General features: G+C 37.0%; 1 protein-coding gene across 3 annotated transcripts; it reads left to right on the top strand.

Annotated features, from left to right (window-relative positions):
• The first annotated feature begins 648 nt into the window (after positions 1-648).
• Positions 649-16,640, top strand: LOC109011470. Of its 3 annotated transcripts, XM_035693713.1 has the most exons (11): positions 649-780; positions 7,686-7,743; positions 7,850-8,097; positions 8,320-9,047; positions 9,144-10,952; positions 11,108-11,232; positions 11,587-13,473; positions 13,677-13,725; positions 13,813-14,060; positions 14,180-14,284; positions 15,740-16,640. In XM_035693713.1, the coding sequence occupies exons 3-11, from the start codon at positions 7,905-7,907 to the stop codon at positions 15,972-15,974; spliced, it is 5,379 nt and encodes a 1,792-aa protein (XP_035549606.1). In that variant the 5' UTR covers positions 649-780; positions 7,686-7,743; positions 7,850-7,904; the 3' UTR covers positions 15,975-16,640. The 3 variants fall into 3 exon arrangements, with proteins under 3 accessions (XP_035549606.1, XP_035549605.1, XP_018848242.2); XM_035693712.1 differs by having other exon boundaries at positions 7,877-8,097; positions 8,320-10,952; XM_018992697.2 differs by having other exon boundaries at positions 8,320-10,952.
• Positions 16,641-22,192: the final 5,552 nt, after the last annotated feature.

Here is a 22,192-nt window from a genome sequence, read left to right as displayed (position 1 = left end):
TTGCAACACAAGCTTCAAAAAATAAATAGATCATCCATCTTGATACAAAAGTAAATTAACTTGGACAACAGTGTTAAAACAAATTGAACGTCTTCATAATCAATCCCGTCAATCAAATAACGGCCTAAATCCTTAAAATCTTTTCTTATCAAACTTTTTAGTGTTGTAATCATGTAATTCGATAAAACATTGGCTTTTATGGATATGGGAGCATCCTTATTACTGTAGCTCCAAGTACTAATCTATTATCCGCTAGTTTTTACTTTTTATCCAGACCGTATGAATAGTCTTTACATATTCTCTCAACGACGTTCATTTTATTTGCCAAAAGAAAAAAGTTGCGCAAAATTGCTTGGAAATCAACGGTTTGGAGCAACCCAATCATACTAGGTAAAGCTCAAAGAAGGGGTCCACTGAAACGTGTCACAATTTGATTGCGGAACCACCTAATTCTCTTCTTACTCCCAACAACTCTTCACATGGCCGCTCCAACCCAAAAGCTTTCCTTTCACCAAGAAAGTAGAAACCAAAGCGGCTAACCCCACCATAGCCTCGGTCCCCGAGCCACTCCGCTTCGCCCCCTGAGCCTCAGCCTCAGCCTCGGCCCCAGCCTCGGTTATGTTTCTCAGTTCGTTGAAAATTTCGCACTATTTCGATCACTTTTATCTCTCGCTCTCTCAGACGCGCATTCCTCTCTCTTCGATTCATACCCTAAGCTTAGCAATCAGACACTCCCGGAGGATCGGTTCTGAGCTTCAATGGAGGCCGCTTGACGTCACTGTGAGTTCTTAACCTCTCCTTCTCCGTCTAGAAACCCTAATTTTCTCTCTCTAGGGACCATTACTATTTTGAAAGCAAATCTATGCTAGGGTTTTGTGTTCTAGGGTTGGGCAGCTTTCTCGCACCTCATATTTTCGTTTTACGTTGCTTTTTCGTTTTAATAATTGGTTGTGACTTCAAATTGTGGTGTTGTGTTCTCGATCTTATGAGGAAGTTTCTGGCTTCAGACTTGGTTTACTTGCTGTGAACATAGACGTAAAGAAGATGAAACTGAATTTGAGTTTTGTGAATTTTTTCATTTTTGTTTCTTAAAACAAAGTTTTCGGCCCTGCAGAAGCCTTTTTGTTATACCACGCTTCTCTCTCTCTTGCGGGAAATAGTTGTACCAGCTTAGTTACTGCTTTTTTCTTTTCATTTCTTTCCCGGTTTTGAGAATAAAGAAGTTTAGCATTCAATTGAATACCTTTCTTTCTTCTCCATTGCGTACTGCCACTCAGTAAACAAATCGGGAGGAAGGTTTGTTATGTCAGAAATCCGCTACATACATTTTCTATGCTCTTGTTTGTGGGTGTTTGGGTTTGCGTGGTGTTAGCATTTGGTTTCTTGGGAATGGAGGTGGTAACTACTCCTCGATAGTTCTATGGAATAGGTCCTAAATTCCTTTTCAATACCTGTTGTTGATAGCATGAGTGAGTTTAAAACTTGATATGAGTGAATGAACCTTCTGATAATTAAATTTTGCAGATTAAGTCGTTTCTTTATGATGATCCATAGCTTCAGATGCATAGATTTCAGTGAAACCTAATTTATGTGGATAACAAGAGAGTTTATCAAGTCCTGCATGGCTTATAGAATGGTTGGATCTGTGCTGAATTGTAGTGTGATGAAAATACCAGATTAAATGTGACAGATTCATGGACATGATGCTTATTTGTTGTTGTGATCATGAAAATATCATTGAGTTATGGAAATGATGCTTGTTTGTCGTTGTAATTAGTGAAGATGGGAACATGAAAACGAAAGCTTTAATATGGGAAGGCATCCATTTCAACAGAAAGAAGGGACCTGTTCACACAAGGGACTGGGAGGAAGTGTTGTCACAATAACTATGCATTCATGACCTTGTGGAACTTTTTTTATAGGAATAGTGATCACTTTATGTGAATTTTTCAGGAATAATTGAGATAATCAATTATTTTTCAAGAAGGAACTCATATATATATATATATGATGCCTATCCTCATTTTTGTTTGAATATGCTCCTACCTTTGGGTCAAAAAGTTCTAGTTGGTGTCAAGATTTTACAAAAGTGTGATTAAATTTCCAGTTCGTGAAAGAAACATGCTGGGTGGTCAAGCAGAGTGGACTATGGGCAAGAAATGGGATTAGAATGATAGATTCGATTAGTGTTTGTACTTGGACTGGAAAAATTAGCCAAGTCTTCCTTTGTTTGCCTGCGGTGGGTTTTATGATAGGAAAAAAAATTAGGATTTCGAGGTTTTTTTTCGTGAAGGAATGGATTTAGCATTTGTGGATCGAATAATGGTTTGAAAAGTTCAAGTTTTTGTAGCTGAAACAGATGATTACAGGTTGTAGAAATCATGTGCTACAGCTAACTTAATTGCATGTCTGGTTTGATAAGTTATTAGGTGGTTAACTGGTAAGAAAGACATATGGTGTTCTATGGGTTTGATAGGTATGGAAAAAAACTAATTGGGTTGCAAAGAAAGAAATAAAGATAGAATTTTCTGGCAATTTAGTGGTTGCATGGACCATGATATGAAACAGTAACTAAGGAAGAAAATGAGAAGCATACTCTAAGCAGTCCTTGCCTCCAAACTCAAATCATTCAATATTTCATTAATCAATTTTCTTCGAGTATAGAACTCCTAACTTGACCAGGAAACTGACAGCCTTAGAATACTGAATAAAACTCTTGTAATACTATTACAAATTCTTTCTTATTAATTATAAAAAAAAACTATTACAAATTCTAGAATAATTGAGACCAATCATTATTCAGAAAATAACACAGAAAATAAAAGATTATTAAGAAATTCTAGATCTGCCTGCACACAAAAATTCCTATAGCTCATAAACTAATGATTCAATTTAAAAACTGCTGCAACCTAAGATGGTTATATTATAAGTTTGGAATGCATATAGGTCTTGCTTCAACTAGATGTCGAATGATGACCCTATCTTGAAAAGTGATGAGATTGTCGAAATTGAAATGAATCTTAAAGCAATCAGACATTTCTCCATGGGCGTGCTAATTTTTCAGATGTTAAGTTTGTGCAGTTGTTCCTAAACAGAAATTTTTTCCATTGTTCAAAGGGTGATAGAATAATTTTTTTGATAAGTAAGAAAAGTTTTAAAGGGTGATAGAATATTTCCAATCAAAAAAAGGGTGATAGAATATTCCTGGATTTTCCAAAATACATAGGGGCTTGGTGGGAGGAGGTTTGCAGCAGTAGTTGATAAATTAAATTTCTGCTGATAGCTAAGTGAGTCTAGAATGCCAATGTGGTTTGCTTTGATGATGTTGCGGTTTTTTTATTACTCTATTTTATTCTCATTGAGGAATATGTCGCTTTCTCTCCCATTAGCGATTAATGGCTTGGCTACATTGGTGTTATCACACTTGATATCTGCATAATCGAAAGACAATCGTTAGCATCTTTTGATGTAATGGTGATGCTTTCTTGTCAGTGAGATGGGAATCTCTTGATGATGTGAATGTTATGTGCTGAAGTGCATTGAATTGGAGAAGCAAGACCTGAGAAGAGTTCGTTGTAAGGGTGGAGAAAATGATACAGCCCCTAAAATTGGAGATTATGCAATGGATATGGTCCATATCGATGGCTAGCACATCAGTTTGCTGGGTTCGTGAAGGGAAAGTATTTCAGTCTGAATTGAGTGAGGATCAGATTGGATTCTATTTTTAGCAATGTGCTTAAGATGGAGGAGTACGGGATAATATTTGATTTCGATGTATTAGGGTTTATGTGATAAGGTTGGACTTTTCGATGGATTAAATTTGGTTGATGAGTTTGCATGGCACTGTCAGAAAATACTAGAAAAAGGAAAAAGAAAAAGAGAAGACAGACTAAAGGATGAGAAGATGGAAATAGAAAACTTATAAGAGTTTCTTTAAGACCAGTAGGCCACTTACGGAGAATCATTGGAGTCTCAACATTGAGATTAAATTAGAAATGTGCATTGATATGTCTTTATTTGTACTATGTTTTCTTTACATATAAAAAAATTATTTGTACCCTTCGAAATTTTTTTTATTAGAAATGTGCATTGATATGTCATTATTTGTAATCTTTGAAATTGTTTGTGATAAGTAATTAGTATTTTACTAATAAGGCAAGGCATAGCTCAAGTACATGGGTCATATACAAGAGGAACACCTAGCGAGTTAGATGCCAATACAAGGAAATCATGGACACTAAGTCCATTAAAATCTTTCGGTTGAGCCCAAAGAAACACAGTATCAAGGAAAGAGTTTTTTATTCCATTTGTGATCTGCTTGTGATCTTCAAAGCGAACTTTGTGAAATTGACAATGAAGATTTTTTACTTCAAAACTCATATTTAAACAAGGAAAAGATTTTCATATTACTAATTAAGATGCTTTCTTAACCTAAACAAGAATAAGCTAAGTAGGTTAACATTTAATTATTAAACAACCCTTTTTTTTTTATAAGTAAAAATATTGTATATATCAAAAGGAGAAATCAAGTACACTGAATGTATACAAGAAAACACCTTGCCCAAAATGACCCAACAAGCCCCTAATGACCCAAAAAGCCCATAAAAAAACCAACCCAAAGTACATCAGACCCGATCCCAATCCTTGTTTCCCGTAGAACTAAAACTCTACCCGAACACCAACCCCAATACCTTGATTCCCGTCTTCACAATACCCTTTCTTTAGACTTCCCTCTAGTTGAACTACCACCCTTAGCGTCGTAGTTGATTGTCGAAAAGAGACGCTGTAACTCCTTGCTTTTCTTGAAGCTTGATTTGGTTTCAAGTGTGCGGCTTGCCTCGATCGCAGTAATTAGTTCGTTAAATTGGTCTTCACATCCTCCATGTGAAATTCCCATGAACTGCTGAATCTCGTTAACTTTAAGCAGAATCCAATCCGCTATTGGAGGAAGAGAGACCAGGGGAGCCACAATATCCCCATCAACCTGCACTCCTGACTCTAGACATTCCTCTACACAAGGCACCAACGCCAAACCCATTGGTTCTCCAGTAACTCCATTGGTTCTCTCCAATGGTATCGGGGTCCCCATTGGAGATTCTAGGGTGGCAACAAGTCCCTTTACCTCTGAGATGATAGCGGATCCTACATCTCTTTCAGACCTCGGCAGTACACCTTTTTCCTTCAACTCTAATGAGGGAGTCATAGTTTCTTCAGGGACCAATGGTGTAATACTGACTATCGATCTATCTTGTGTTATATGAGATGAATGAAATTCCATTACTGATGTCTCTACGCCAATACCTGATGTAGACCCCACTTCAAATAACCCAGATTTCCTTTTGACCCGCCATACTCTCCTGGATCTGGTTATAGGGACAGGGCCGAATCCGATCTTCTGTTTTCCTTTTTCTAAGTTTAAAGGATTCGGGCCTATCATGTTTCTTACCACCCTGTTGCCTCTAGCTGAAAGCCGATCTATTTTCGTAGACAAGAAAGTTATCGCTGTCTTCAACTCGACAAGTTGGGTTTCCATCTCCTTTAGAGAATTGTGCATCTCGACAAGCTGGTCTTGAGGTGTGATTGGCAGACCCCCCTCACTCTGAACCCCCGAAGCATGTCCCGTCTTTAGAGCTGCCGCATAGGATTGCCTCGCCACCGAGGATGTACTTGGGTCTTTCTCCAAGTTCGCCCTCCCTACCACACCACCTTGTCCTTCCAAGCCGTCACTCCCTCTCTTACCGAAGGAAAAATGACGCAGCACCTCCCCCATCCTTCTCCAACCACTGCCCCCTCTTCAGGAATGAAAATAAAATTCCTCCTCCCCCCACCACCATACTCCTCCACCACTATATAACGGTCCGCGAGCATTCGAGCAGCGATGCGCTGTGAAACTATGTCGACCTTCCCGTACAGTGGAGAAAAAATCTTGTTTCTTATCCTTAGTACACGCTTCTATGGCTTTGGCCAGCCAATGCACTGTTGTTGAACCCAGAACCAACTTAGATATCACCCTTCGACTCCTTTCAGTAACGGCCTACGTGCTCCCCTCCTTTACCAGTGTAAAAGATTTAGATTCTATGGCCAACTCCATAGAAGAACCCATACTGACCCACTCCCCTTCTTCAACAACCATTCATCATCTCAGAGAAACCAGATCAGAAATCCGTTGGGAGCTACAAGCACTGCAAAGTTGTGGACTCCAGGTCGTGCTCACTGCAAGCACTACAGAGTTGTTTCCAGCTGCAAATTGTGCTCATAGAAGATGCCGGAGCACTCGCCGGAGCCTTCAAGGTCGATGGCACGACCAACGGAGCCTTCGGGTGGATCGCTGGAGTACTTTGAGAGGCAAAACAGCGACATCTAAGACGCCGGAGGTTGAACCACACTGGACGGCCCTCAACGAAGTCGCCGAGGTCCGTAGGCTTTATCTGTGCCGACGGTGCGGTGTGTCTCGCCGGCAAAGGGTCGGCAGATCTGGTTCCTTAGGGTTTTCGCGCTTCGTATTGTTCTCTCTCTCCTCTAGACCGATGTCGGACGGCCCTTAGGGAAGTCGTCGGGGCCCGTCGGCTTTCTCTGTGACGACGGTGAGAGGTCACTCGCCGGCAAGGGTGGCGCTTGCTTCCTTAGGGTTTTACGTCTGAGAGAGTTTTCACGCTTAGCTTCAAACTCTAATCTAAAGAGACTTTTTATTGACACTTATTTACTCATTGAGTTAGCAATCGAGTTTATTGTTGAACTGTTTTAATGACGAGATTTTCTTCTATTTTCTATTTCATTGTGTATTAAGGATTCAACAACCCTGAGCATCTTCAAGTAGAAAAATACACATGATAGACAATTTTAGGCCTTATTTGGATGTTGAGATGAGATGAGATGAGACATTTGTGAATACTAGTGAAATGGTTTGTGAATAGTAGTGAAATTGTTTGAGTTAAGATGTTTTATAGGGTTTTGAGAACGGAGAGAGAAAAAGATGAATACAAATATTATAAAGTTCAAATATTGTTAGAATATAATATTTTAGTATAATTTTTGTTTTGAGATTTGAAAAAATTGAATTGTTTTTTGTGTTTTGTTTTGAAGTTTGGGAAAGCTGTAATGATTAGATGAAAAATTTAAGATTTAAAATTGAAAAGTATTTGTGTTTGAGTGGTGTTTAGATGTTGAGATGAGATGAAGTGAGGTGAGATGAGATGAGACCAACTTAACATCCAAATGGGGCCTTAGTTTCTTATATATCAAAGGAGACAGAAAACAATTTTGTTCTACATGCTCCGCTAGAATGCTCCACTAGAATTATTTAAAGGATGCACAACCTACGGTGGGACCCTATGATGGATTCGTCATAGGCTTTGGAAATCTTTAGATCTCCACCCGGGGAATTGAGGGTTCTTTTTGCTGCATCCTTAAACATATAGAACTTTAGTAAAAGGGTACATTTTTATTTTCCCTCCTTTGTTGGGGCTGCATAATTAATTTCAAAGGAAACTTAAAAATTAAAAAACCTTGAACTATTTTGGTAGAATGAGATGCTTTTTGAAGAGTCAATATGCACAATCTTTCTTCTTTTTCTTCATCATAATTGTATCTTCTTCTGGCCCTCCCTTTTCACACAAAATGTTGGTAATTTTATTCTGCCAAATTACTGCAAAGCTTTTTTCATATGCTGGATTGTTTGTGTGCAGAATAAATTTTGAGGGTTGGGAACGTAGCATTTGCAGAGAATAAATGCACAGGAAAGAGGTGTGTTTCTGAACTGAATTATTTTTGCAGAGATTTCATATTGGTTTTTGATCTGTAATGGAATTGTAGGAATGTGGTTATCTTGAATTACTCATATTTCTGTTAGGTAATTTTTCTCCTCACAAAATTTTAGCCACTGAATAATCGTGGCTGGATCATCTATGCCTGGCAACGAAGTTGAAGACAGGGTCCACAATTTCTTTGGCCAAGAGAACTTGTCTCAGGGCCAGCATCATTCACAAACAGGTCACGGAAACTGGCCTGTTTTAAATAGCAATCTGTTGGTTGGAAACCAGAGACAGATCGGTGCACCTTTTATTTCCGATTCAAAGAATTACAATGTACAGCAGTCAGGTATCAACAAGTTTACCTCTTCATCATTCGTTTCTGTTTGCTTGTATGGTCTTCCAGGGTATCATGTAACAACTGAATGAACTTCTGTTCTCAACCCACTCTGTGCTCATAAAATCAAGGATCTCATGATCATACAGTCAAGTGTCGTTTGCTGTTGTTATTGAACTGCTATGTTCTTTTTGTTCTGTTATTAATTGTACCGCAATGTTCCTTTGGTTCTAGATGACTCTGAGAGGGGAGGAGGAAGTCAGTCTTTGCGTGTGCAACATGGTTTCAACTTGACACAATCAAATGTGAGGTCTGAGTTTGGGCGAAGTTTGCCTCAGAACCAGCATACAACTTTGAATGGCTATGTGCGTGGACATCAATTTGTCCAAACGAGGCAGAATGAAGCAAACTTATTGGGAATGGATACAGAAGCTGATCGGCATAATTTAACATTACAAGGCATATCTATTCTTGAGTCACAGCGAGGCAGTGGTCCTGAGCTTACTAAGAAAAATCCATCAAGGTTGGAAGATACTGAATCTCCTGTTAATTATGATTTTCTTGGAGGTCAACAGCAAATGAGTGGCCAGCAACCTGGCATGCTGCAATCTTTGCCAAGGCAGCGCTCGGGGATCAATGACATGCAGGTACTACAGCAACAATTCATGCTAACACAAATGCAAGAACATCATAGGCAGCAGCTAGAGGAAAGGCATCAGAGTTCAATAAATCAGGTTTCCCCTGTCCCAAAACAGACAGCTCCCAACCATTCTGCTGCGCTGGTTAATGGCATTCCTATTAATGAGGCATCTAATTATCCATGGCCGCCTGAGCTTGTGGCAGGTAACTCAAATTGGCTGCAGCGTGGTGCATCTCAAGTTATACAAGGATCTTCTAGTGGACTTATGTTATCCCCTGAGCAAGGCCAGGCACTACGTCTGATGGGATTAGTTCCTCAACAGGTTGATCAATCTCTTTATGGGGTTCCTGTTTCTAGTGTAAGAAGTACTCCAAGTCAAAATTCTCATGATCAACTGGATAAGCCTGCATTTCATCAGGTTTTGTCCAGTGGTAATTCCTTTTCAGGTCACCAGTATGCTACATTTCCTGGTCAGGTTAACATGAACGATGAAACTTTTGCTTCCAGACAGAATTTTCAAGCAAAAAATATGTTTGGTCCTGCTGCTGGCCAAGGTCTAAACAGTGTACCTAATTTGGAAAACTTGCAGCAAGTGAATCCTCAGCAAAGAAGTGCATCCATGCAAGAATTGAACAGGAGGCAAGAGCTAAATGGATCTTCAGAAACATCACATGAGAAAACACTAGTGCAGGTTGCCACATCTCAGAGCGTGTCTTCCCTGGATCCAGCTGAACAAAAGATTTTGTTTGGCTCGGATGAAAATCTGTGGGATGCCTTTGGCAGGGGCACAAGGGCTGGTAATATGTTGGATGGTACTGATTTTTTCACTGGATTTCCTTCTGTGCAAAGTGGGAGTTGGAGTGCTCTTATGCAGTCTGCTGTTGCAGAAACTTCGAGTGCTGATTTAGGACTTCAGGAAGAGTGGAGTGGTCCGACATTTGGGGACACAGGACCTCCAACTGGGAATCAACAGCCCTTAACCATTAATGACAGTAGCAAACAGCCAGTCTGGACTGATAACAGCTTGCAGACTGCTTCGGCTTTGAGTTCTAGACCTTTCCCCCTTTCTGATGATGCAAATAGGCCCTCTACAAGTAATAATTATTTTAAGGTTCCAGGAGTTCAGCAGTCAGGACTCAAAACTCTGCATCAACAGGGTGACAGGTTTCAAAATAATTCTTCTAATAGAAGTATTTCACAGTTTCAGGAAGAAGGAAGCAAATGGTTAGATCGTAACCCACTACAAAAGCCACCAACTGAAGGCAGTCATATTTATGGAAATTTTGCTCAGTCTTCGGGGGTAGAAACAAGTACCAAGAACATTTCTGGTTCTTTGGCCCATCCACAGATTATATCTTCCTATAATAGTGGTGGCCAGCCTTACAAAAGATCAAATGGATGGAATTTTACAGAATCCTTGTCACCTGATAGTGGTGCTACTTTGAAACATCATGAGAATGAAAAATCATCTCAACTGACTCAGAGTAGTGATCATAAGGGAGCCGCACACCTGGGAATTGGTCATGGTGCTGGTCGTTGGAGGGCTACCGTTGCTCCTAATTCATCTGCTGCATCAGAACATGTAAAATCTGGTATAGGTAGCTTGCAGGTCTTCAGGGAAGATTCAAGTTCTAATAGTATTGCTGCAATTCCTAATTCAAGCACTTCGAGGGCCAACCAGGAAAGAAAGCAGCAGCTTCAAAACATTAATAATCTTGATTTCTGGAAGGATGTTCAACCCTCAGGGAACTCCAGTGGAAATGAGGATCTGGGGAAATACCGGCATCATCTCAATGAGAACCCTCAATTTTTGGAGTCACCAGTGAATAATGAGCTGGACAAGGGAACAGTTGAAATGAATGAGAAGGAGATCTCGAATAAAAAAGAGAACTCAAGTGACAGTTCTCGCTCTAACATGTTGCATCATACTCCTACCAGTGGCTCGAGAGAGAGTGTGTGGCTAGATGCTAGTGACTCGCGTAATTTGATTGGGAGCAAACAAAAGTTATCCAATCAACTTAATCGAAAACCTGGAACTCGTAGATTTCAGTACCATCCAATGGGGGATGTAGATGTCGTGGAGCCTTCTTATGGCCCAAAACATATTGCAAATTCACAAGCAATGGCCCAGCAGGTTTCCCAAGGATTGAGAGGTCATGACCAGGCTTATGTTGGCCAATCAAGATTTTCGGATCAGGCCGATAGAAACTCTATGGAATTGGAGAAGGTGATCATTAGACTTTTACATACTTGAAAATTATGATGTAACTTTTTTCATATGATAAGTTTGGCTTTTTAAAATTCCTGAGAAATAAACTGCTTGAATTATTTATTTATTTTTTTTTATAAAAAATTTCATAGGGCTGTTTGCCTGGATTTCAGGTGGACACCAAAGGCTTAGATGAGATACCTTCAAAAAGCATGCTTCCAGGTTATGTACCTATTTCATCTGCTCCCTATGACAACTCTGTGGGTAATTATGCCTCTAACAAGACAGCTACATCAAGGTAGTTGAATATTTGAGATTAGCTGTTCCTACGCTATATTGATATCCTAATAGATTTGGTACCTTAATATTGTCATCCGATTTTAATTTTTACTTATAAAAAAAAAATGTATCCGATTTTGTTTCTTTAATTAATGTTCTTAAACTTGTCAAAAAAAAATTATTGTTCATAAAAGTGATTTTTAGCTTATGTCTTTACATACTGTGATAATAACAGAATATTTGTATTTGTTTTCAATAGATGCCTGCTTATATACTAATGTTTTCATGTTATAGTTCTCTTTCTGCTTTTTAGTTTTATTAGTCACTGGTTGGAGAGTTGAAATATATCTTTACTTGTTTTTTATTTACATAGTCAAAATATGCTGGAGCTTCTTCACAAGGTGGATCAATCAAATGAACGTGGCATCGGAAGACACATTAGCTCTTCTAATCTCTATCCATCTTCTGAGATGCCTGAAACAGAAACTTCCGATGGACCTGTTAGTCATTTTCAGCGAAATCAGTCCTCCGCCACTCAGGGTTTTGGTTTACAGTTGGCCCCTCCATCTCAACGGTTGCCAATTCCTGACCGTGTGTTGTCTTCTCAGAGCTCTTCACAAACAGTTCTTGGCTCATCTCATGTAGCTTCTGGGACTGGAGATAAGGCTAATATGTGGTTTGCCTCAACAGCCTCAGTTCAGTCTTTGGCATCTTCCCATGAATCATCTCAAGGTGAATTTAGGCATAATATTTCTGAGAGTTCAGGCCAAACACCCAATAAACTGTCACAGTACAATGTCCATGGAAAATTCTCTACAGCTTTAGTGTCTGGTTCTCCAAGTCATCATCAAGGCCAGCACACCACTGTTGCAAGTGGGCAACTAATGTTGCATCAAACTGGTCAATCTGTACTGGCGTCAGCACCAGACGCATCCACAAGGACTCAAAATGACCTGGCTTGTTCTGCAGAGTTGTCCCAGCAAAATAGTTCAGACCAAATCCATTCAAGAGATCCAGCCCAATCAATCCCGTCTTCGGAGCACATGCAAGTCTCTCTGCCTTCTGTTACACCAGGCATTTCTCAACTGACTGCGTTCTCAAAAATGATTCCTAATTTATGGAACAGTGTTACAAGCCAGCAACATTTGTTTGGAGCCCAGCCATCCAAGGCTCCATCTAACTTGTTTAAGTTCCATCATCAATCAGATAACAATTCTGGACCTTTGAAGCTTGATAATCAAGATGCCCAGAAAGGAGGGGATGGTAAATCTGGATTTATTGCAAGTTCGATAAATTCACAAGGCTTTGCTGGGAAAGGGCAATTGTTGGAAAAAAACCCTGGGCAGCAAGTGTCAGCTGAGAATAATGACCCTGTTGAAAACATGTTGAGCTTATCACAGGGGAGGGAATCTGTTGTAAAGCCTCTGTCTGATTCACCTCATTCAAATGCTGCTTCTACTCAAAGAGACATTGAAGCTTTTGGCCGTTCTTTAAGACCAAATAATGCTATGCATCATAATTACTCGTTACTGCATCAAGTACAAGCCATGAAAACTGGCGAGATTGATCCAAGTAATCATAGTGCAAAGAGATTTAAAGGTCCAGATTCTGATAGGGATGTACAGCACATAGCTCCAAAAGGAGGGCAACCATCATATGGATACAATAATATGGTTAGAGATGCATCGTGTGATCACAGTTTAGGTCCATCTGGAGATTCTAAGATGCTAGGCTTATCAGCTAAGCCAGGGGAAAGTCAGGATACAAATGCATCTTCTCAGGATATGTTTGCATTTGTTCAGGACAATCATCATAATTTATCAAGTAGTAGTAGTGCAACTGCTTTTCAGTCTGAGAATTCTCAGATCAGTCCCCAGATGGCACCGTCCTGGTTTGAGCAGTATGGAAGCTTTAAAAATGGACAGATGTTGCCAACGTATGATGTGCGGAAGACTGCCACTGCAAAGGCTTTGGAGCGGCCTTTCATTATTGGGAAGCCAACTGACAGTTTGCTTGCTTGTAGTTCGACGGATCAAGTCAATGCTACTGCCGATGCTAGTCATCTTGCTTATGTTCATCAAAGTTCTTACTCTACATCAGTCGCAAATGAACAGCCCTCATCCCCTCATTTATTGCCTCCGGATGTCACCGATCATGGTATGATTACTGTAAGACCGAAGAAGCGTAAGAGTGCTACATCAGAACTCATACCATGGCATAAAGAATTGACGGAAGGCTCCCAAAGGCTTCAGAATATCAGGTGGTTGGCATGTGTTGCTCATTAATTCTATGAATTTCCTATATCAATATAAACTGACTTATAGCTGTCTCTCTCTCTCTCTCATTTGAAAAGTTACTTTTGTTCGGTTAATTTTCTCACCCTTTGTTCACTTATTGATTTGTCTTATGCTTATTTTTTTAAATTAATTTGGTCTTTTTAACACAAAGTTCTGCTGTTTACAGTGTGGCAGAATTAGTTTGGGCCCAAGCAGTTAATCGACAGATTGAGAAGGTTGATTAAGCACGTTGTCTTTTATTTGTTTTTCCTTTGGTATCCAAAGTTATTGCGGAGTTCTAATTGCTTCAGATTTGATGACAGGTTGAAGATGAAGCTGAGGTGGTTGAAGATGGTCCACTCATCCTCATACCTAAAAGAAGGCTAATTTTGACAACACAACTTATGCAGCAGCTGCTTCGCCCTCCTCCTGCAGGAGTTATCTCTGCTGATTCTAGGTCACACTATGAGAGTGTAGCTTACTTTATTGCCAGATCAGTACTAGGAGACGCATGCAGTGCAATCTCTATCCCTGGAAATGATGCTTTCATGGCTCCCGACAACAGAAGCCTGTAAGAATTGCCCTAGGAAACTTTTGAGTTTATGTTCCTTGGGCAGATGACATTATGATTGATTGTTTTAATATTATTCTGTACATACTAATGGCAAGTTTTTCAAAATATTCTTTTAGCCTGTCTGAGAAGCTCACAACATTTGGAAGTGCTCACCATCGATACTTAAAGGTCATGGAAGACTTTATTGGCAAAGCGAGGAAGCTCGAAACTGATTTGTTGAGGTAACTTTCATGTTCTATTCTTTATAAATATTCTTTGTACTGTTAACTTGTTTCGGATCCTTTTATTTCACAATGTCCTTTACAAGGTTTCTCCATCATGTGATTAGGCATTCCTGGAGTAATTTGAGAGGTAAGGAATTAATTGTAAAACTCCCATCTCACACTGGGAATATGAATAACCCACATAGAAAGAATAGGCTATAAAAGTAGTCATGGGTGCTAAATGCCACATTTGGTAGTTACTAGGTGAAACTAGACTTTCTATGTGGTTCTTGGGAAGTTTCAAACTAACTGGTCTTTCTGGAATTATAGTTGATGTGGCTAGTTTTTGTGTCATTACTTATGATTATTATAGCCACCTAATAAGGCCAACGATGTGAAACTGGAACACTGCATGGCATGGCCTTGGCAAGGACGTTTGGAATTTAAGAGGTTGAGTTGGTAAAGCTTCAGTGCCTCATTGGGAATATGAATAAATCATATCGAGTGGATAAGTTATAAAGGTAGTCATGGGTGCTAAATCCCAAATTGGCTAGTTACTAGATGAAATTGGGTTTTATAAGTGTTTCTAGGGAAGCTTCAAATTGACTGTTCTTCTTGAGATTATAGTGTAGGGTGTGGCTAGCACTTTTCCTGGGTCATTACGTTAATAGGGTTTTAGATCCTTGACAGCTTTTTTTTTTTTTTCGTAAAAAATAATATAGCCCTTAATGGAGCAACATGGTATAAATTAATTCATCTTCCAGAAATCCGAGTAGTTTTAATAGACCCCTGTTGATTATCCTCCATTGCAGTTAACTTTACTGTTTCTCTTCATCCCGCATATTGATAGATACTAAGAAGCAATTTCCTGCTACGTGGAGGTCCAGGTAGTGTGTTTGGACATGTTTATTTTATGCTACGTGTATTATCTTCCAAAGTAGAATGTTAGTATGGAATTAGAAGAGCAAGCCTATAGTTGTGCTCCTATGGTGTTACTTGAGAAACATTCTTGAAGTTGGCGTATCTGTCATAAGGATGTTCCAATGGCTGATTAGATAGTCTAGGAAAATTATGCAAGGAAGATTAAAGTTCCAAGAAAATAATGCATTAGTCATATTAGCTATTAGAAAGGGTACAACTACAATTCCTAAACATGTTAAATGCCAGTACCATTCGGTTTTTCCCGCTCCTGTTAAATGATTGAATATGGTTTAAACAAAGAAGGCTGCACAATTATGGCACCCAAAGAAAAAACGAATTCAATGGCACCCCCCCAGAAAAGTCCTACAGTCTGCTAGCGTACACAACGCTGCTGCTGAATATAATTTTCCCTTTGTCTTTTTGGTTAACTGGTGTTGGTGTTCTTGATGCTATTGTTGTATTTCTTTGCTTCATATTTATGGCATTAGATCTCTCTCTCTCTCTCTCTCTCTCTCTCTCTCTCTGCTAATGCTTACTTGTGATGATATGCAGACTGGACAATAGAGCCTCGATATTAGACTTAAGAGTGGAATACCAGGATCTAGAGAGGTTTTCTGTCATCAATCGTTTTGCGAAATTTCATGGTCGGGGGCAAGTTGATGGACCTGAGACCTCTTCGTCCTCTGATACAACTGCCAATTCCCAAAAATCTTTCCCCCAGAGATATGTTACCGCACTTCCAATGCCTAGGAATCTCCCCGACAGGGTACAATGTCTTTCACTTTGATCATTAATTAATTGATTTTTCCCTCTTTCTCGGTCAATTGTCTCCACGCCCGTTGTGCTTCTCTGGTCCATTTTCTTTCAACTGATCTAATGGTGCTTGGTTCGACCCAATAGAATCACAGGAGTGGGGATGTAGGAAGATGGATAGTAGAATGTCCTCTCAAACTCGATGGAGGCTGTTAGATCTTTGCAATCTAGGCCATTGATGTCGTTCTTGATAAATATAAGTTGTCCTGTATACTTTGATAGTGTAGAAAGAAACTACATTACTGCAATGCCCCGACATTTTTCAGTAGCTGGGGGAGGACAAGCTGAGTCTGGTTTTTCAGCAGCCATAATTTCAGGTAATAATGTGAATTGTTCATAATCTTTGAGCATGAGTGAGCATAATGTGAATTCAGAGATTGGGTTTTCTCTCCTTAAAAGGGAAAAAGGAGAAAGAGGGGGAAGAGTGGGCAGGGATTTCCAATATGGCTGCAAAAATTAGGCAGTTAGACTGCTATAGATATACTACATAGTGATTTAATCTGACCTGTTGTTCATACTTGGTTAAAAATAGTGTAATTTTTGTCATAAATTTAGCTGAATGATTAAAAAAGAAAAAAAAAAGTGGTGGCCAAATTATCTGGTTGGTTCCATATGAATTCCAATGTTGATTTTTATTTTATTTTTTCTGGATTTGACCTTCCGTGAGTGAGATGTATATTTATAAGTTTGTTGTGCCTTCTTAAAGTTGAAGTTTACGTGGCAAGTGTGTATGCTGGCTGACTGGTAGATACTACTTTACTGTAAAACACGTTTGGGAAAAAGGAAAAAATTAAAATTAAAATCTGGGATATCTTCCAAAAACATTGGATTGAAATTTCTGGAATTAATGACAAGTGAAGTTTTTTTTTTTTTTTTTTTTTTTGAGGAAGTGTGTGTTGGGTTGTTAATAATTTGTCACAGGGCGGTGCGAGGAAACGAAATGAAACGGATCTGCTGAAATTATATTTTGCCCTCTGAGAAACATCTCTCCCTAAACTCTTTGAGAAAGTCCTTTTAAATTAAACCCAATGATTATTCTGTCACTAGTGTGGCTAATGTGGGGTGGACTGTTGTGTGATGGGAAGGGTTGCATGAGAAAATTAACAAGGAAGCAGTTGAATAGACATGGGGAAACTGGAATCATCTACTAAATTAAAGTCTCGATTGTTTTCACAACATTTTTCAATTTATCTCATTTTATCTTATTATTATAATTTTTTTAAAAATTTTATATAAAATAAAATTAATAATTCAACTTTTTCACTTCTGAAAATAAAAATAATATTAAAAATATATATTATAATAATATTTTATTTAATTTTTAACTTTAATTTCAATTTATCTTACCTCATCTGAACCAGGCCTAAAGGTTTGGATGGATATAAGCTCCGCAACCTATCTTATCTAACTCACTTTGATTTCTATAATTTTCATTTTTTTTCATTTTTCCCTATATTTGAACAAATTTAGCTAACTCTTGTTTGTTTGGGAGCCGACTTGTTTGGAAATAATCTCATCTTAAATTTTTTATCTCATTTCATCTTCTTCCTAAACATATTTCAAATACAAAATTTTTAAACTAATTATTATAATTTTTTCAAATTAATCATTATAAATTTTCTAAATTTTCAAACAAAAAATAAAAAATAGTTCTATTTTTTCAAATTTTTAAACAAAAATTATATTGTAAAATTATATTCTAATAATATTTTAATTTTATAATATTTTTTATTCAATTTTTTTTCTCTCATTTCTCAAAATCTAAAAAGTATTCAACTCAAAATATTTTATTACTATTCACAAACTATCTTATTATTATTTACAAATTTTTTACATATCACCTCACTCTCCAAACAAGCTTAAATAACTCCTTTGAAGTGTTCTACTATTATTTTTCAAGAAAATGATAAGTACATGGAGTTTACATAGGCTTTACACGGACTGTAGCATACTCACCAATAGAAAGCTGACTCATCAATTTTCTATTTGATGGTAAAATAGACCCACCAACATAGGATTAACGTCCTATTAGGTAAAATGATTCATTTAAAATTAAAAAAAGGTTGGGTGGTCCAATGCCTACTAGATTTGGCGGTTGAGCGGTGTTGGATCTAGCGATCTATCATAACCTACATTGAGGTGGCATCAAATCTAGTTATAATCTACTCAAATTTGGGTAGTCGGGCTTTACATCTGACGCCTGGTATTTTTTTGATGGTCGAATTAATTTCATTGTGACTATTTCAATCAGTCGCCACCTTGAGAAACAGTCAGAATGCGTCTAGAATTTATCTTAAAAATTAAAAATTATTAGCATTAGGGTTTTGAAGAATTTAGGATTTAGGATTTTTCTATTAAAAACATTAATCCCTTGTGGTTTAGCTCATTGTAAAATAGTCAAAAGATTGAGGCGATGATTTATGATTGGATTTTATTGTGCATTAAATGACAAGGCAATATGAATCCGTCCAATATAAACATATATCATTGCTCTATTTGTCAAGCTATCTGATGTATCCTATTACACCGATCAACATTGAGATGCATTTTGTTCCTTATTATAGCAAATATCTTGTGTATCCTAGATAGAAAACAAATGATGGCTAACCTTTGTGGTAAAAGTGACTTTACATGTTGTTCGAACTTGACTCATATTTGACTAAAAATTAAACGAACAAGGTTTTATCACCCACTATTTGCTCGGACTCGACTCGTTTACATCCTACGCTCTATAGTTACATATTCGAGTAAAAACTGTTACCTTTTTCATTGCTTTTTGAGGTCGGCGATGCAAATAATAACATTGGATTTTTGCAATCCTTAAGTCTATAACATATATAATTTCAAAAGCAGGAGTTTTGCTCCTATGGTGACACTTCATCAAATTTATTTTATAAATTTAAATATCTAAGTTTTTTTCTTAAAAAGAATGAAAACGAGGTTTCATACGATTTTATGATTACAACATCATTTGAACTCCCTTCTCAATGCTCGCCATCACAAGCTTGGTTCTTCTCATGTGTCTTAACTACAACTTCAATTTGTGATTATATCCCACCGTCATAACTTTAAGAGATAGGGCAGAGACAAGAAGAAAGGGTTCATCGATTTCATTTCTCCCTCAAAGTAGGAAGCAACTAAGCACTCCCTCTCCCTTGATTAGGGCAAGACAACCTACAAGATTTATATGAACTATATCCAATACACAAACTTTATGAACGTGAGCTTAACCAACAACAAGCTAAATCTTTCCTTACCCTCGCGGGCTAACCGTTAGCTCTCTTAATCTAATTTGTCATTTTTTACAGCCCACAGTAGATTTGATTTGTGATTTTTGTGCCCTTAACCCAAATTTTGTGTTTTAATATCACTTACATATTGAAGTTGGACATAATTATAATTATTTCAACAGCTAGTTAATCAACAGGAATTAAAAACTGAGATTGAGAAAAAATGAAAAATAGAGAGAAAATTATTAGAGTAAAGTTTATTGATAAAATTTCAAATCAAGTTCAAAGCACACAAGCCAGGTTCAAATAGGTATGAAATTTTGTCCCGAAAAGATATAGTTCTAATTATTGCATAAAAATAAAATACGCACTAAAATAAGAATTTTGCAAAAACTTTGATCCGAATCGGAATCAAAATCATCTGTAAATGTGAAACTAAGATATTTTCATAAAGGCAAAAAAATGTTATTTGCCTATTCAAAGGAAAAATGGCTGGTTTTGGGACCTCTAGTGTAGTGTAGCATGGTATCCAAGACATGTGTGCCTAAAATAACTTTCCGAATTGGGATCTCATGCTCAATTATGATACATGTAGTCAAAATTATGGACAAAATATTGACACATGCAACATTGTTTCAATCCTTGGAATCTTCACAATTTTTTATCATATTTGTGCTAATCTACATTCTTGAAATAGTTCAATGCTATCAACGTAGAATTTGTTAAATCTGCATCATCACACCCAAATCTCCTTGCATGAGGTATTTGGGTCAATTCTAATGATGATTTGTTTTATATTGTTAAGTTATTTTTTGATAGCTGTATAGAGATTGGTGAGGTTATGATCGGAGGGTTTCTCTTTCTTAGTTTGTGATTATCATGTATTTCTGAATTCATTTCACCTTTTTTGGGTCGTTTCAAATTCTTTGGAATAGTTTTGTGATTTTATTTCTTTATATGTAATGGACATTTTGGAAGAATTAAGGTTGGAGGAGAAGAACAAAAAAATTTCCAAAAAATTTTTATGCAGAATAATTTATTTATTTATTTATTGTTGTGTTATTTCTTGTTTTGGCTAATGAAAATATTGACAAGGCTTTAACACTTTGTTTCTGTTGGTCTTATAACATAGCAGGTTATTAACTTCATTTTGTTCTTGTATCTACACATGAGATTGAGCTATACTGTTTGCAAGTCTAATATGTTAACTTGTGAAATTCATTATAGTTATTAAAAATAAGTTAAAATATAAGTTCTTTTGATTATTGTGGACTCACTTCATTAGTGTGTTCAGTGTGTCAAAAAATAAGATTGCAAATAATTTTTTTCTATGAAATTTCTATTTTTGCATTTTTTGGGGTTCTTAATGAGTTAGTTATTTGCTGCTAAGACTCCTATATTTTCTTAAACAAGTAGAAATCCTTTCAAAATCTTACCTATAGAGATTAAAAAACAAAAAAAGACTTTTGAATCTAAGAATTGGTAAGTTTTCTTTCAACAATTTGAGATTATGATACGCTTACAACTACTTTACAATTCATTTACAACCAACTAACGTAATTGAATCACTTTTTTTTTTTTAATTTTACTTAACTACTCTTCATTTTAAATAGTTATATAATAATTATCATAATAAAATACTTTTATAGGTAAAGATACACATATAAACTATTTTATAATTATTTTACAATTTACTTTACAACCAACCAATGTAATTGTCTGAGTCAGAGAGTTATATGGGTACATATCGGTAATGAAATATTTTATTCCAATATCTAAACCAAACAGTCAGTGGAATGGAATTTAAAATTTTGCTCTCTATGCAAGAGAGGAGCAAGCCATCATACAATACAAAAGAACCAAAAAAGGATCATGGAGAGACAAGTTAAAGAATATTCGGATGATTAAAAAATTAAAGTCTCTATAATTGTGAATTTATTTGATAAAAAAATGTTTTGATCCAATCTAACTTCCAAAACATTGGCTTGATGAAGGATGATTTTAGTGGATTGATTGTGAAATATTGGTTTTATCTTATTAAATATGAACTTGTATATCTACACATCAAAAAAAATATATGTTGTGGTTATCTTGAAATGATACATTGGCATAGGCCAATAGCGAAATATTTCATTCTAGTATCTAAACCAAAACAGTCACTATAATGAAGTTTAAAACTTTGCCCTCTATGCAAGAGCAAAGCAAGCCATTGCACAATACAAAAGAGCAAATAGAAAGCATATGGAGAGACAAGTTAAAGTAAAAAAAAAAAACAATTACAATGTGGGGAACTCCACCTGAACGATGACTTGAAGTAAATTAGGATGTGGCTGTCCAAGAAGACAAAGGCAAAATGGGGATATGAATAATAATAAGAGATAATGAAAGGAGTTGTAACAGCTTAGATGAAACCTTTAGTTAGCCGTTTGTGTCACAAGCAAGAGGATTGTTTGAAGCATCCCGAATATGCAAAGAGTACTTTGGACTCAAAAAGTTATACTAGAAGAGTAATAATACACATACATTTTTTTACAACTCATTTTACAATTAGCCAATGTAAGCAAACCATTCTATTAAATATGAATTTCAATTTTACAAAACTACATTCCATGTAAGACCCCACACCTCTAAGACTCGTTGAGATAGAGAAACCGGATATTACTAACATTAAAACATTCATTCTTTACACCAAGCATAAAATATCCCATTATAAAAATTCTTACTAAATACTTTAATAAAATAAGTCTCTTCAAATAAAAATCTTGTTCAACAACACTTACTTCAATATAATAGTTTATCTTGTGCTAAGTATTGCGGGAGCATAAATCATATAATAGTATAGCTAAAGTCTAAATTCTAAATTCTCTCTCTTAAGCCTCAAGCGTCGTTGCCAATGTCAACTCCCTAGATGATGTCCTGGCCCACAACTTCATCTAACTCTTCCTCACCTGGGGTGGGAAAA

The sequence above is a fragment of the Juglans regia genome, chromosome 9 (genome assembly GCF_001411555.2).
Source record: "Juglans regia cultivar Chandler chromosome 9, Walnut 2.0, whole genome shotgun sequence".
Lineage (NCBI taxonomy): Eukaryota > Viridiplantae > Streptophyta > Magnoliopsida > Fagales > Juglandaceae > Juglans > Juglans regia.
Note: the sequence above shows the minus strand (reverse complement) of the source record. Positions and strands in the feature narration are given on the sequence as shown.

Excerpts from the sequence above, each read along its gene's own strand:
- LOC109011470 (XM_035693712.1), top strand. The coding sequence starts at position 7,905 with ATGCCTGGCAACGAAGTTGAAGACAGGGTCCACAATTTCTTTGGCCAA. Across the intron at positions 8,098-8,319 it reads TTACAATGTACAGCAGTCAG|ATGACTCTGAGAGGGGAGGA; the intron begins GTATCAACAAGT and ends CTTTGGTTCTAG. Across the intron at positions 11,233-11,586 it reads AACAAGACAGCTACATCAAG|TCAAAATATGCTGGAGCTTC; the intron begins GTAGTTGAATAT and ends TTATTTACATAG.